General features: G+C 40.0%; 1 protein-coding gene across 7 annotated transcripts in view; it reads right to left on the bottom strand.

The window, feature by feature from the left end:
- The window catches only part of KIAA0232 (KIAA0232 ortholog), a 75,524-nt gene that overhangs the window by 6,745 nt on the left and 54,468 nt on the right, over positions 1 to 14,311 (bottom strand). For 6 of the 7 annotated variants that reach the window (XM_032219580.1, XM_032219583.1, XM_032219584.1 and 3 more), the window contains one exon: positions 17 to 115. In XM_032219580.1, the coding sequence (XP_032075471.1) occupies positions 17 to 115 (99 nt within the window). Of the gene's footprint in view, positions 1 to 16; positions 116 to 1,935; positions 1,986 to 14,311 lie in introns of those variants that run through there. The other variant, XM_032219587.1, reaches the window with a different exon arrangement.

Genomic DNA, 14,311 nt, shown 5'->3' with positions numbered 1-14,311 from the left:
CTTCCCATTTGATTACCTATATGAGGTGCCTTGTCTTTTAATCCCCAGTTACAGCAATGGGGTTCCTGGTGCACATGCATGCCTGGAGTCCAGAAGCAGAGTACCTGTAAGGGGTCTAAGAATACAAAAATTATTCATCTGCTATTCTTGTATTTACTGTTAGCTTTGGCTATTTGTGATTTACACAAAGTCTTCCTCTGTTAATTTGCCAAATGCTCATTAACTTAATGAACACACAACATAGTTGTATAGAGCACCACTTTCTCCAAACAGAAAATGTAACCATACATTTATGCTATATTTTAAGCTAATTTTTCATAGGTGTAATACTACATTAGCATAAGGGGAAGGAGCAATGTTGACAGAGAAAAATCTAATCAAGTCCTATTTCTCTCCTCTCCCTCTACCATTTCAATTCCAGATGGTGGTATTGTGATGCAGATGAAATTATTCTGTCATCCTTTTCTAATGGTTAGAATGACAAATTCAGTCCCTCCAAATATTTATAGAAACTGAACTTTCAAATCTAGCCTGAACAAAAAAAAAATTTCAAGTCCAGTGCTTTTTAGAATTGTGCAATGTAATCTTTGTATCTCAAAAAGGGCATAAAATATCTATGAAATTCTAGATCAACTTTATTTTTCAAATTCAAAACTGATACAAAAATGTAAACAACTGAAAAAATGTGAATGAATAAAATTGTGATAGGTTTCTCTATCACTAGTAATCTTTCATTAAAAAAGGAATGCAAGCATTCAATTAATCCATATAGCTAACCTTATTTCTACTAGCACTGAGATATATTACATTAATTATTTTATAGACAGGACAGAAAATGCTTACTGTCCTACCATGATATAACATAGTTTCAACACATGTCTTAGTTTCAAACATTAACTGTTCCTCAAAATTCTGATTATTCTGAGTGGATATCAGAGAATAACTGCAATAAGCATTCATGGATTACTGGAACCTGCCTACCTTCTCACATTCCTTCCAAACATTCTGCCCCATGTTCACTGTTATCCTTTTCCTACTGTAGTGAGACTTTCCTCATTATAACTCACAAAGAAGACATCAGCCCAACCATACCTCAGAGGTGTATCTCAGATTCTCTTAATAATTAAATCACAGGTGAGAAAAGTGACTTGTTTGAATTGAAACATACTACAGCGTAAAAGTCTTTTCAAACACCTTTTGAAGTTGCATTTTTCTTTGTTCCTACAGCCACATTCTCCATCAGGTTAAAAGTTCACAAACCACAAGACAGAAAGTTTATAAATTTATATTAATAAAACCGTAAGATCAAAACAAAACTGAAATAGGTGTAATTAGCATAATTTGTGTTCTGTTAGAATGCATATAAAGGTTAACAAACTCTTGTTCTTACAATGAAAGCAGGTGCAAAGCAGAAAACTTGGAGCAACAGGCTATGAGAAGGGGAAGGCAGCCATCAGATGATGAGAAAAAGAAAAGGCAATAAAGGTCATAGTACAGACAAAAGGTATCTAGTAACTCCTCATGACACGCTAGACCATCATTTCACAATTAAGTATAGAGTAGTAGTTTTGTTGGTATACCTGTTTGAAAAGAAATAACATATTTGGGCTGTGCAAAGCATTTTAAATAGGTGGTTCGGAAGGTGCGTTAGCAGAAAGCACCTCTTCCAGGCAAGGCTTGCTCAACTGCTTGGAAGGCTGTCTCCTCATCTGTGTGCATGCAGAGCCACCACACGCCACTGGTGGTCCCAGGGTCTATGCATGCTTTCAAATTCTAATTGCAGACAGTCGAGTTTAGCTAAAAAAACCTCTGTATCTTCATCAGATAAGTTTTCAGTTTACTATATAAGTCCAAGTAATATTTTAAAAATGGAAAATGTATATCTTCAGGAGAACTATATATCTTATCATCCCCATCTTTTCCATCTCTTTTTTATTTTCACTTCAAGCGGTTTGCCAAGATCCTACCAGGTCTGGATGGATTTCCTGTGGAATGGCATAAAACATTTATTGATATACTTGCTCCTAAATTCTATAAACCATACAAAAATGGTGTTTTATCTTCAGTTAGTGAAGCATATATTACAATTATATCAAAACCTGGAAAAGATCATACATTATGTTAACTACAATCCTACTTCACTGATTAATTAGATATTTTGTTTTGGTTAATAAACTTCAACAAGTAATTTTTTCAGTTGTTAAATAGAATGAAATGGGCTTTATTAACTATACATGGATCACATAATATTTGATGAATGGTAGATTTGATTGATTTTGAACAAGAAAAGACAAAGCTGCAATTCTGTCATATTAGGGAAAAAAGCTTTTGATAAAATGTGTAAAACATATGTACGTTACTTTACCCAAAAGTGGATTTCTCAAAGAATTTCTAAAATAGGCAAATACTCTATGCATCCCCCAAATTTAAAGTGATGATCTTTTAAAATACACTTTCCAATATTCTGTTGAACAACACTTGGTGATTAACTATCAAAAACCAAGATCCAAAGTCCATTTATAGGCTATTAAAAAGCACTATCTGAATAAAAAAATTATATAACTTGGCAGTGTATTTAAAAATAACTGGGTCATATTGCAATGCCACCAATTGTGTTCAAAAGCATTACAAATACAAGTACAGAAATCACCCCTAAGCATGTTCCCAATACTGTCTTCATTACTGCCAAAGCCTGGATTATAGCTCTTAATTATTGGCACAAACTTAACTATAATCCATCTTGGTGGACTGATTATACCTTTCAATCCACTTGAAAGAAAGCCCTAATTTAAAAAATGTTGTATCTATTAAGTTATATATTTTATATTGGAACCAGGCTAAGAATTGATACAATTCTAGACACAGTATAGTTTAAGTTTACCCACTTATCAGTTTTTTGTCACTTTCCTAATTTTTTTTTCAAGAATAATAGTCTTTATATATGACCCAACCTAATTATAATTTTTCTTTAACGAGGATGTGCACCAACATCTCTTATCTATTAGATCTGCTCAAATTCCTATAATGCACAAATTGTGCCTATAGAACATGATGAATAAAATATATAGAGGTTTTCTTGTCTATGGAAGTCTTTAAGACCTACTCCTGAGATACAGAATCTCAGCATGAATGTAATTCTAAGTTATTTGATATTTGCATTTCTAGTTTTGAATCTTGTCTTATACTAATACCAAAATTTGGATATGTTCACTTTAGCTTAAATGTTATTTTCTATTTCTTTGGGATATTCAAATGTGAAACTTTTCATTATTTTTACTATTTTGACTCCAAAATATCAGATATATATATCTCCTGTCATTATTGTATCAAACTGAAAATTGAGACCTTTGTTTAAAAAAAACCATACTTTTATCTTTTTTCTCATACAAATTGATGTTATGTATAATTCATATTTAAATTTGAGAGATGTTATAAGGAAAATCTAGATGGATCCTAACATTTTTACTTTATATTTGTTATTTGATGATGTTTTTTATCATTTTTTTTGTTAAAAGAAAAATATCATTTTTCCATCATCATCCACTGGCAGTATTTATAACATTTAATGACATCTCAATAGACTAGAGACATTTTCAGCCTCAGTTTATTCAAATTGTTAAAAGTGATCCTACAATCCTGGGATTGATAAATCAGTAAAATATACAAATTTTAAAGATGGAATGGAATAAGGAATTGAGGTACTCATTTTATCTGAACAAAGATAAGTTGTTTTAACCTCAATATCAAACATTTTAATAGATTTTATATTGGACAGCCTATGCAATGGAAAATGATGTTTTGGAATTAATAGATCCAACTTCATTTGCATAGAAAAGATGAATATATGAATAAATCCCTATGCTATTGGAAATGCTTTGATACAAAATGTCTCTGTGATCATCTAATGCTAAATTTTAGAAAGAAGTAATTACATATATTAATTTGACATTCAGATAAAGTTTAATATTTTCTGGCATCCATGACAATGGTTGGACAATGGTGACTCTGCTAAGAAACTTAGCCCTTCAACATAGGAAAGGTAAATTTTATGACCCCAAACACTCAATGGATTTAATTCCTCATGTTACGTGTGAGTGAGTTGCTCATCAAAACTATTGGGTAAAACTGGAGGGGGGGGGGAAGAGGCTACTTACAATTTTTTATTTTGCTGTGTCCCTTTTAATTTTGCTTTGCACAATCCCATCATATTACCATAATTTTCAGAGTATAAAATGCACAGGAGTATAAGACGCACCAAGGTTTTGAAGAGGCAAATTAAAAAAAAATAGATAGGTAGATAGAGGGATAGATAGGGAGAGAAAGAGAAATACAGTAGGTAGGTAGGTAGGGAGAAAGAGAGTGGTAGGTAGGTAGGTAGGTAGATAAAAGAATAGAGAAAAGAGAGAGAGAGAGAGAGAGAGAGAGAGAGAGAGAGAGAGAGAGGGTAGGTAGGTAGGTAGGTAGGTAGGTAGGTAGGTAGGTAGGTAGGTAGGTAGGTAGGTAGGTAGGTAGAGGGATAGAGAGAAATAGAAAGAGAGAAAAATACAGTAGGTAAGTAGGGAGAGAGAGAGTAGGTAGGTTGGTAGGTAGAGGGATAGAAAGAGAGAAATAGAGAGAAATACAGTAGAGAGGGAGGGAGGGAGGGAGGGAGAGAGTAGTTAGGTAGGTAGGTAGATCAATAAAGGGATAGAGAGAAAGGGAAAGAGAGAGAGAGAGATACAGTAGGTAGGTACGGAGAGAGTGTGTGTGTGTGTAGGTAGGGAGAGGGATAGAGAAAGAGAGGGGGGGAGAGAAATACAGTAGATAAGTAGGGAGAGAGAGAGAAGTTTGGTAGGTAGGTAGATAAAGGGATAGAGAGAGAGAAATAGAGATAGAAATACAGTAGATAGGTAGGTGTTTCTGCTGGCACAGCAGTTGATCAATGTAATTCTCATCAATCAATTAAAGAGCTTTCCAAAGGGAAAAAATTTTTTTTGCACTCTGCAAACCTCCCCAAAATGGCCTGTTCTTCACAAAAACGTCCCCCCTTTTTTTCCAAAAAAGGCATGAATAGCCTTGGGGGGGGGGGCAAAAACAAGCAAAGAATGGCCCATTTTCTGTGAAAACGGGCCTGGTTTTTGTCAAAAAAATTGCATGCATAGCCTTATGGAGGCTTATAGAGTGCTGGGGGGGGGGCAAAAAACAGCCTGTTTTTTGCTCATTTCTGCCCTCCCCAGCCCCCAGGAGCTGTCTGAAAGCCTCCATAAGGGTATGCACAGCCATTTTGGTGAAGGGGCGGGGCTTCAGGAGGCAAAAAAATGTTGTATTCGTTGTATAAGATGCACCCAGATTTTCAGCCTCTTTTTTGAGGAAAAAAAGGTGCGTCTTATACTCCGAAAAATACAGTATATTACATAGAATATGTACTTTTTGTTCATACAGAAAGGAATTGACTAGCAAGATAGAGACTGAGCTCTGTTTTAACTCACTATCTTTATTAGGAATGTATTTTATTTATATCACCTCACTGTTTGAATATTTACAACTTGTGCTACCACTGGATGTGATAAGAAAGTACTAATAGGAGGCACTACAGAGATAGGAAATAAAAATAAATCTAAAAAACAAGAAAGGATAACTTCTGACTAACTATTGAACAAAATGTAAAAAAAAGGTGAAAATTAACTTTTGCTGACATTTAAAGCATTCATAAATATCTGGAATAATTTAAATTTATGACAAATAGACAATTAATGTGAGGTATTAGCTTTATTAAAAAAGCAAGCTGAACAGATACAGCTAGAGCAATTATAAATAAATTAGTCTTTGTTACAACCCAGAGAAACTATGAATGATTATTCATATCTAAACAGTGCCTTTTACTTATGAAAACTGAGCTTTCCATTTTTGAATACACAGGTAAGATCTAAATAAACAGAACTAAATAAACTTTTTGATTTGTTTATATATATATACATATACTTATATAAGTGGCTTAGTGGCTAATACAACTGCCTAATATGTAATACAGCCCGGGTTCAAATCCCAGTAAGGGTATGGCTAGCTGATGAGAGCTAAATAGCTTGAAATAGATCTATACTAGTCTCCCTTTATTTATTTATCAGCACAAATGCAACACAAATATACATATACATATATACATACATATACATATACATACATACATACATACATACATACATAAATGAAACCAGCCCTAGTCAACAAACGAGCACCACCCACCACCCAGGCCGTTACAATACAAAACAATGGACACACAGCCAGCACCAATCAGCACCAATCAACTAATCAAGATGTAACAACACAGCCAACCAACCCGCTTACGGCAACAAAGCCAGCACTCCACATACCCCCACCAATATTTATAGAAAGATATATATGTGTGTGTGCAGGTCTTGGCGTATTCGGGTCTTTTCCCGTGTAAGATTGAGAGTATCTTGGCGACGTGTGTGTGTGTGTGTGTGTGTGTGTGTGTGTGTGTATTTAAAGTCACAACCCCTGGTATGCCCAAATATGGGAGGAAGATCACACTTCCATTCTCTGTCCTTCGGCTCGTCACAAGAGACCATCCAGGCAGAAACCCAATATTTTTTACTGTTGCCTTTTTGTTACATTTGTTATGTTTGTGCTGATAAATAAATAAAGGGAGACTAGTATAGATCTATTTCAAGCTATTTAGCTCTTATCAGCTAGCCATACCCTTGCTGGGAATCGAACCTGTGCTCTATTGCCTCTTAGGCAGATGTGTTAACCATTGAGCTACAGAGCTCGACTCCTTATCAGCCAGGCCAGGGTGAAAGGTATATATTTAAAGTCACAACCCCTGGTATGCCCAAATATGGTTCGATACAGGTTCGATTCCCAGCAAGGGTATGGCTAGCTGATGAGAGCTAAATAGCTTGAAATAGATCTATACTATACTAGTCTCCCTTTATTTATTTATCAGCACAAACATAACATTATATATATATATGTGTGTGTGTGTGTATGTGTGTGTGTGTGTGTGTGTGTGTTTTCGTAGATTTTGTATATATAGCAGAAATTACCTAAAAAGTCAGAATTGGAATGACTGCCGATACAAAAAGTAAAATCCTGAGTGTCGTTAAAGAGGAAAGCTAGAACAAAAGAGCAGAACAGTATCAAGCTCAAAGAGGTAACAAAGTCTCAGAGAACCTTATCCACCTAATAACGCTTATTTCAGAACCAGCTTGGTAGCACCTTTTAATTAGTGATGAAGTGAGTTGCAGCTTCCATTGTGCTTTTAATAAAATTTATTGGTCAGAGAAGGTACTGTCAGACTCTTTTTTTTTTTTTTTTGCTACTATAGAGTTACAAGTTCTTCTCCTACAATCTGAAGAACAATTCGGGTATTAAATGCCACTAACCAAGCACACTTGCATATGAGAAGGCTCAATATTAATAGAATGAAATGGAACTCAGGTAGAGCAATTCTAAATTGGGACAGCTGATGCAAACATAAATCTATCCTGTTGAGATGGGGTTTAGAGAGAATGGTTATCATTTTCATATGATGGTATCAGAATTATAATTGCAGTTAAGAAGGCTATCTTTCCTTCCATGCTGTTTAAGAAATAAGGCAGGAGGAGAGGGAACAAGAGGGGGAGGGAGAGAGGGGAAGGACCAAGAAGGGAACAACTGTTACATGAGCTGTGCTGGCTGCTCATCTGCTTCCAGGTCCAATCCAAGGTGTAGGCTATTACCTTTAAAGCTCTCTGTGGCATGAGTCCAAGATATCTGAGTAACTGTCTTTTCCCAATGAGATCAGTCCACCCCACTCATTCTGCAGAAGGGACCTACCTTGGACCCTAGCAGTTTCAGCTGATGGGGTCCAGCAGAAGAGCCTTTTCTGCCATGGGACCCAAATTTTGGAACATCTTGCCACTAGAGGTGGGATCTGCACCTTTCTTTGTCCTTCAGGAAAAGCCTTAAAACTTTGCTATGCCAGTTGACTGGAGGCGGTAGGTGCAGAAACAGAGAATGTACCACTACTGCTCCATTCCAAAACTGTGGGGTTTTTTTAGTTTGTTTTAATCCTTTGTAATTTTTATCTCTTTTTATATTTATAATTGTTTTTATATCTGCATCTTTTATTACACTTTAAGCCTTTCAAAGCTGCTTCGACTGGCAAAATAGGGGGCATATAAATTTAATAAATAAATAAAGCATGTCATCTTGAAATGCATATTTGCAATTAGAAAGTCATTCCCTTGCAGATAATTCACATAATCCACTACCAAACCATATGAAATAATAGAAGCTACTCCACAAGGAAAGCTATTCCACATAAATTATGCTTCCAAGAATTGAAGAAAGGATAGCTGACCCCAAGACAGAGAAGTCATTATCACAAAAAGAGATGGCTGACCCTCTGATTATAGGAAGCTGATAATTGCTTTCATTTCACTATCCTTCCTCACTGTTCTGGAATACTGCAGGACCGAGAGCTATGTTAAGAGATCCAGATTGTTCAGTTTTATAACTAATTTTGATTTTATCTTTTTATCAGAAAAATGGATGAAAGAACACCTACATACAGTAAGTTCACTGACTGTGGTAGAGCCTCTACTGGGAAATCAGCCAAATAAGAGGTTGACTATACTAATTTCACCCAAAGTTAAAACAAACTATATTGTAATAGTGTCATTCAAGGCAATGGTAGTGGATTTCAAATCACATTCTCTTCAGATGATGTTTACTTATTCTACTACGTGTAAAACCACAGATTAACAACAAAAAATATGGCACAGCCTAGAAAATTATGCTTCCAAGCTGATAGCTAATCAACCTTAAATTCAAACTATGCTAGGTAATGATTTTAAATGCAAGATTAGGGTCAAGTGATCTGGCCTTTTGTACCACACCCAACTAAAGAAAGAACAGATAATCCTCAAGTTATGAATGTAATGGAGCCTGCCAATTATATTCGTAACTCAAAGACTGGAGTGAATCACATTAAATGAATGTGAAAATTTCCTGCTTTCACCCATGCATTTGCTCAATGTGGGGAAGAGGATTTGGGGGGGGGGGGGGGGTTAGTGCTTCCAACCACCCAAGGCCTCCCCTAATCCACTGAGATATCTCATATCTCCCCCCCCCCCCCCCAATCCTGCCTGACTGGGTCTACTTACCTTTTGAAGATCTAATGAACTTTCTTCTCTCCAGCCTCTCTGCCAGTTTCGCCTTGAACAAAGGCTTGATGAAGCCTAGAGGGAGTTTGCCTCTGTCCAGACTCCAATTGTCTTTGCAAAAAGCCTTTGCTGCCAAAAAACAGAGTCGCTGCCATGTCCTTCCCAGGCTCTGTTTTCGGCACAGCTCTGTTTTCAGTGGCAAGGGCTTTTTGCCTACAGGGAGATTTGTGTCTGTCTAGGCTCCGATTGTCCTTGCAAAAGGTCTTTGCAAGCAAGAATGGAGCCCAGGAGGGATGCGCTGGCCCCTCCTGGGCTCCATTCTTGCCAACAAAGGCTTTTTGCCAAGAGGACCAGAGCCTATAAAGATGCAATATCTTGCCCCTGCAGGCTTCAGCAAGGAAATAGCAAACGGGGAAAGCCTGAAGAACCGAAGCCTTTGCTCTGTTTGCAAAGCCTTTTGCCGCAGATCTTATCCAGGCCTCAATTCATAGAGAATAAAGGCCTGAAGTAGTGTGAGATCACACAAGACCAGCAGCGCAAGATCTCGTGCTACTGATCTTGTGGTACTTTAGGCCTCTGTTCTCTGCGAATGCAGTGAAGGCCTGAAGCAATAACGCAGGCAAAGAAACCAAAGGCTTGCTAGATCCTTGTAAGGTAAGTGAGTCTCCACAGCCCCAGTGCTTGTGGAGAACTGGGGGGGGGGGCAGTGTCAGGGTTAATTTGTTTCTACCTTAGAGTTGCCTCAACTTTGGGATGGAAAATGCAATTATGCTGAACTTTGCCTTGCATAATGTATTGCTAAAACCGACAAAATATAATAAAACATCACATTTTAAATGGAGCACCCCAGGGAAACCGATTGAGAAAATTTACTTTCTAGGCAGATTCCAAAGTTAATACAAATAACTGCATAGCCTTTTCATGAAGTTTCCTAAAGCATCTGAAAAAATTTACAATTATTACTTTCCCAAATTGTAATTATCTATCTGAGACTCTATACCTTCAACTTAGGTGAAAAATCCAAGCTACAAACAGAAATCCTCTGTTTAACCCTAGTAGATGTGGATCTTTGCTATGGTAGGTTGGTCAGCAAAATTCTGACTCTGGAAGGACTTTTAATTATCCCCAACTAAGAACAGGTTGAAATGGAGATTATCTCACACATACAAACGCATTCACTCATGAAATAACACTCAAGGTTTATGAATATACAATATGTTCTTATTTAAATGGAATACTCTCCCAAATATAGTAGTAATTTATAGATTCAACTCCAGGAAAATCTTTGAAACAAACTTAAATCCTCCATAATAGATAGACAACTCATCATTATCTTCTACAGGTACTCCTCAACTTATTACAATTGAGCCCAAAATTTTTGTTGTTAAGTGAAACATTTATTAAGGGAGTTTTGTCCTATTTTACAACCTTTCTTACCACAGTTGTTAAATGAATCTTTGCAGTTATTAAGTCAGCTGCAATGCCAAAGAATGTTCAAACTGCCACATCATTGCACTCATTTCACATGCTAGTACATTTATGCTCAAAATCCTATAAGCTAGGCTCCAGCAGTATGTGGATCGAGAACTACCAGAAGTACAGGCAGGATTTCGAAGAGGCAGAAGTAGAGATCAAATTGCCAATACATGCTGGATCATGGAGAAAGCTAGGGAGTTCCAGAAAAACATCTACTTCTGCTTCATTGACTATGCTAAAGCTTTTGACTGTGTGGATCACAACAGATTGTGCCAAGTTCTTAAAGAGATGGGAGTACCAGACCATCTTAAGAAACCTATATATGGGTCAAGAAGCAACAGTGAGAACTGGACATGGAACCACTGATTGGTTCAAAATTGGGAAAGGAGTCTGGCAAGACTGTATACTGTCACCCTGTCTATTTAACTTATATGCAGAGCACATCATGAAAGGTGGAGCTAGATGAATCAAAAGTTGGAATTCAGATTGTTGTCAGAAATATCAACAACCTCAGATATGCAGATGATGGGCGTTGGTTCTTACCTGATACGCTCATTTTTTGTTGAAGTGGAGACAGCAGCCAGACTGGGGCATGCTCCGTCCAGTAACCAATTGAACTGAGACTACACTTATGATGTTATTGGGCCCTTGTGGCTCCTCCCCAGGTTCAGACAAAGGAAACTGTAGACTCGTGAGAATTGTGAGAAAAGTCCATAGTCTCTGTTCCTCTCGCCTCCGCACAAAAAGGTGATAATGTGTGACTCGTCCCAGGATGGGGCTAGCTGCTGTCTCCACTTCAACAGAAAATGAGCGTATCAGGTAAGAATCAACGCCCATTTTCCTGTGATCGTGGAGACAGCAGCCAGACTGGGACGTACCAAAGACTGGGCTGTCCACTAGGGTGGGAATATGAAAGAAGGTCTGTTAGGGCACAAGCACTTGTTGCAGCACCCTGCGCCCAAAGGTCATGTCAACCGACGCATACTTGTCCAACTTGTAATGACATATGAAGACCGTGGGAGATGCCCAGATGGCTGCCCGGCAGACTTCTTCCAATGTGGCTTGCATGGACCAAGCCGCAGATGTTGCAGCACTGCGTGTAGAATGAGGTGTAAAGTTTGGAGGAACCTGCAAGGACTGAAGTTCATAAGACAGTTTAATACAGGCCCTGATCCAGCGCCCCAGACTAGACAATGAAGCCTTGGCACCCAAGGAGGCCTGGCGAAAGGAGATGAAGAGAGCTTCCGAGTGGCGAACAAAGCGGTGCAGTCGATATAGATCTTGAGGGCCCAACGTACGTCAAGAGTATGCCACTTACGTTCCCTCTCATGACGGTGAGACGGACAGAAATCAGGTAAGGTTAACTCCTGACCTCTGGGGAAGCAGCTATTCACCTTTGGTATGAATGTCGGGTCCAGTCTTAAGACAACTTGGTCTGGATGGAACACGCACAAGTCATGCCTGACTGAAAGGACAGCCAAATCAGAAATACGTCTGGCTGAAGTTGATAGCCACCAAAAACAACATTTTAAAGGACAACAGTTTCAAAGAAGCGGATCTCATAGGTTCAAAGGGCGAGGAAGTTAGAGCCTCTAGGACACGAGGTAAGTCCCAAGTCGGATATCTATGGATGGCAGGACGACGCAAATTGGATGCTCCACGGAGAAATCTCCGGATCAAAGGATGAGACGGTAGATGTTCGGATGCCAGACTGTCTAGGACAGAAGCCAAAGCGGCCACCTGTCAGTGTAGCATATTAGGGATAAGTCCCTGATCAAGCCCCCTCTGCAAGAAGTCCAATACCTATAGAATGGATGCCTTAAGTCAGTCAGCAGTCTGGTTGGAACACCACAGTGCAAAAGTCCGCCAAGTGGCATCATAAATGCGGTTAGTAGAGCTTCTGTGTCATGCCTGAATGGTAGCAATGACGTTGAGGGAGATGTTATCGGCTGCTAAGGCTTTCCACTCAATCGCCATGTGGTTAATTGCAGCCACTGGGTGTTGGGGTGACAAACAGACCCCTGGTGGAGAGATAGGAGGGACCGTGGAATGTGCCATGGAGCGGAGATTGACAGAGTCACTAGGTCAGCATACCAAGGCCGGTGTGGCCAATTCTGCGCTAGTAGCTATAGTTCCGCTTCCTGTTCCAACATTTTTCGAATTATTCTCTGAATGAGGGGAAGGGGCGTACAGGAAACTTTTGGGCCACTGGCACCTGAGGGCGTCTTACTCCTTCTGCCCTGGAGTCCATGAATTGCGAGCAATACCTGGCTTCCTGGATGTTGTCTGCCATCACGAACAGGTCTAGGACTGGGAGGCCGAATCGCAGTGTCAGTCGATGGAAGAGGTTCGGATGGACGCTCCACTCCACCTGATCTATCGTTGTCCGGCTCAGCCAGTCTGCCTGAACGTTGGAGGCCCCTGAGATGTGCTCTGCCCTGAGAGATGACAGGTGAGATTCCGTCCACCGGCACAACAGGTTGGACTCCTGCATCAGGGGCCAGGAACGTGTTCCCACCTGTCTGTTTATATGTGCCTTGGTCGTGGTATTGTCTGTGAGGACTAATATGTGACGGTCCTAAACTCTGTGGTGGAAGTGTCTGAGGGCGAGGCGAACCACCCACAATTCTTACCAATTTATGCTGTTTTGGCTCTCTTCGAGGGACCACTGACCCTGATCCACTAGGTCCTGCAGGTGTGCCCCCCATCCCGTCAGACTTGCATCTGTCGTGTGAGACAGCACAGATCTCTGAACAAGTTCCCTTGCAAAATCGCTGGGGACTGCCACCATTTGAGGGAGTGTAAGATCTGGTCTGGGAAGGGGAACCTGGAGGGGAGAGCAGCTCCTGTCGGCCTTTTGATGTGGAAGCATGAACCACTGAAGGGTCCTGCTGTGAAACCTGGCCACCTGGGACAACCCCAAAGCAAGACACCATCTTGCCCAAGACTTGGGAGAAGAAGAAGGGACGCCTTGTGTAGGCGTAGCACCTTCCTGACAAGCTCCCTCAGACTGAGTATGCGGTTGTTGGATAGGAACACCCTCTCCGCCATGGTGGAAAATGCAAGTGCTGGGAACGAGGTGACTCTTTTTGAGATTCACCCTGAACCTGTGATTCCGCAAGGTGTGAATGGTGAGGGCGAGATCTCCTTCTGCTTGAACTAGAGACGTGGAAAACAAGAGGATGTCGTCCAGGTAACAGAGAATCCGAACTGGGGATGACCTGATGTGGGTGCCAGTACCTTTGTGAATACCCTGGGGGCCGAGGATAGACCGAATGGAAGAGCTTGGTACTGGAAGTGCCTCCCCCCAGAAGAGAAACGGAGATATTTTCGGTGGTCTATGAAGATGGGGATATGAAGGTAAGCTTCGGTCAATTCCACCTAGGTGAGAAAGTTGCCTTTCCTGACCCCCTGTAGGATGGTGTGCAGAGAATGCATTTTGAACCGCCGGTAGACAATGTGGCAGTTCAACGTTTTTGGATCCAAAATTGCTCTCCATCCCCCGGAATTCTTCGGTACCACAAACAGGCGGGAATAACAACCCTGCCCTTCCTGGTGGGGAGGAACCGGTTGGATAAACCGGATCTCCAACAGGTGCTGAATGGCCTGTTCCATCAGTGCCCTCTTGCGAGGACAGAGAAAGACCGGGCATGGCACGAAGTGTTCCTGGGGGATGGAGAGAAACT

The sequence above is a fragment of the Thamnophis elegans genome, chromosome 6 (genome assembly GCF_009769535.1).
Source record: "Thamnophis elegans isolate rThaEle1 chromosome 6, rThaEle1.pri, whole genome shotgun sequence".
NCBI classification, from domain to species: Eukaryota; Metazoa; Chordata; class Lepidosauria; order Squamata; family Colubridae; genus Thamnophis; species Thamnophis elegans.
Note: the sequence above shows the minus strand (reverse complement) of the source record. Positions and strands in the feature narration are given on the sequence as shown.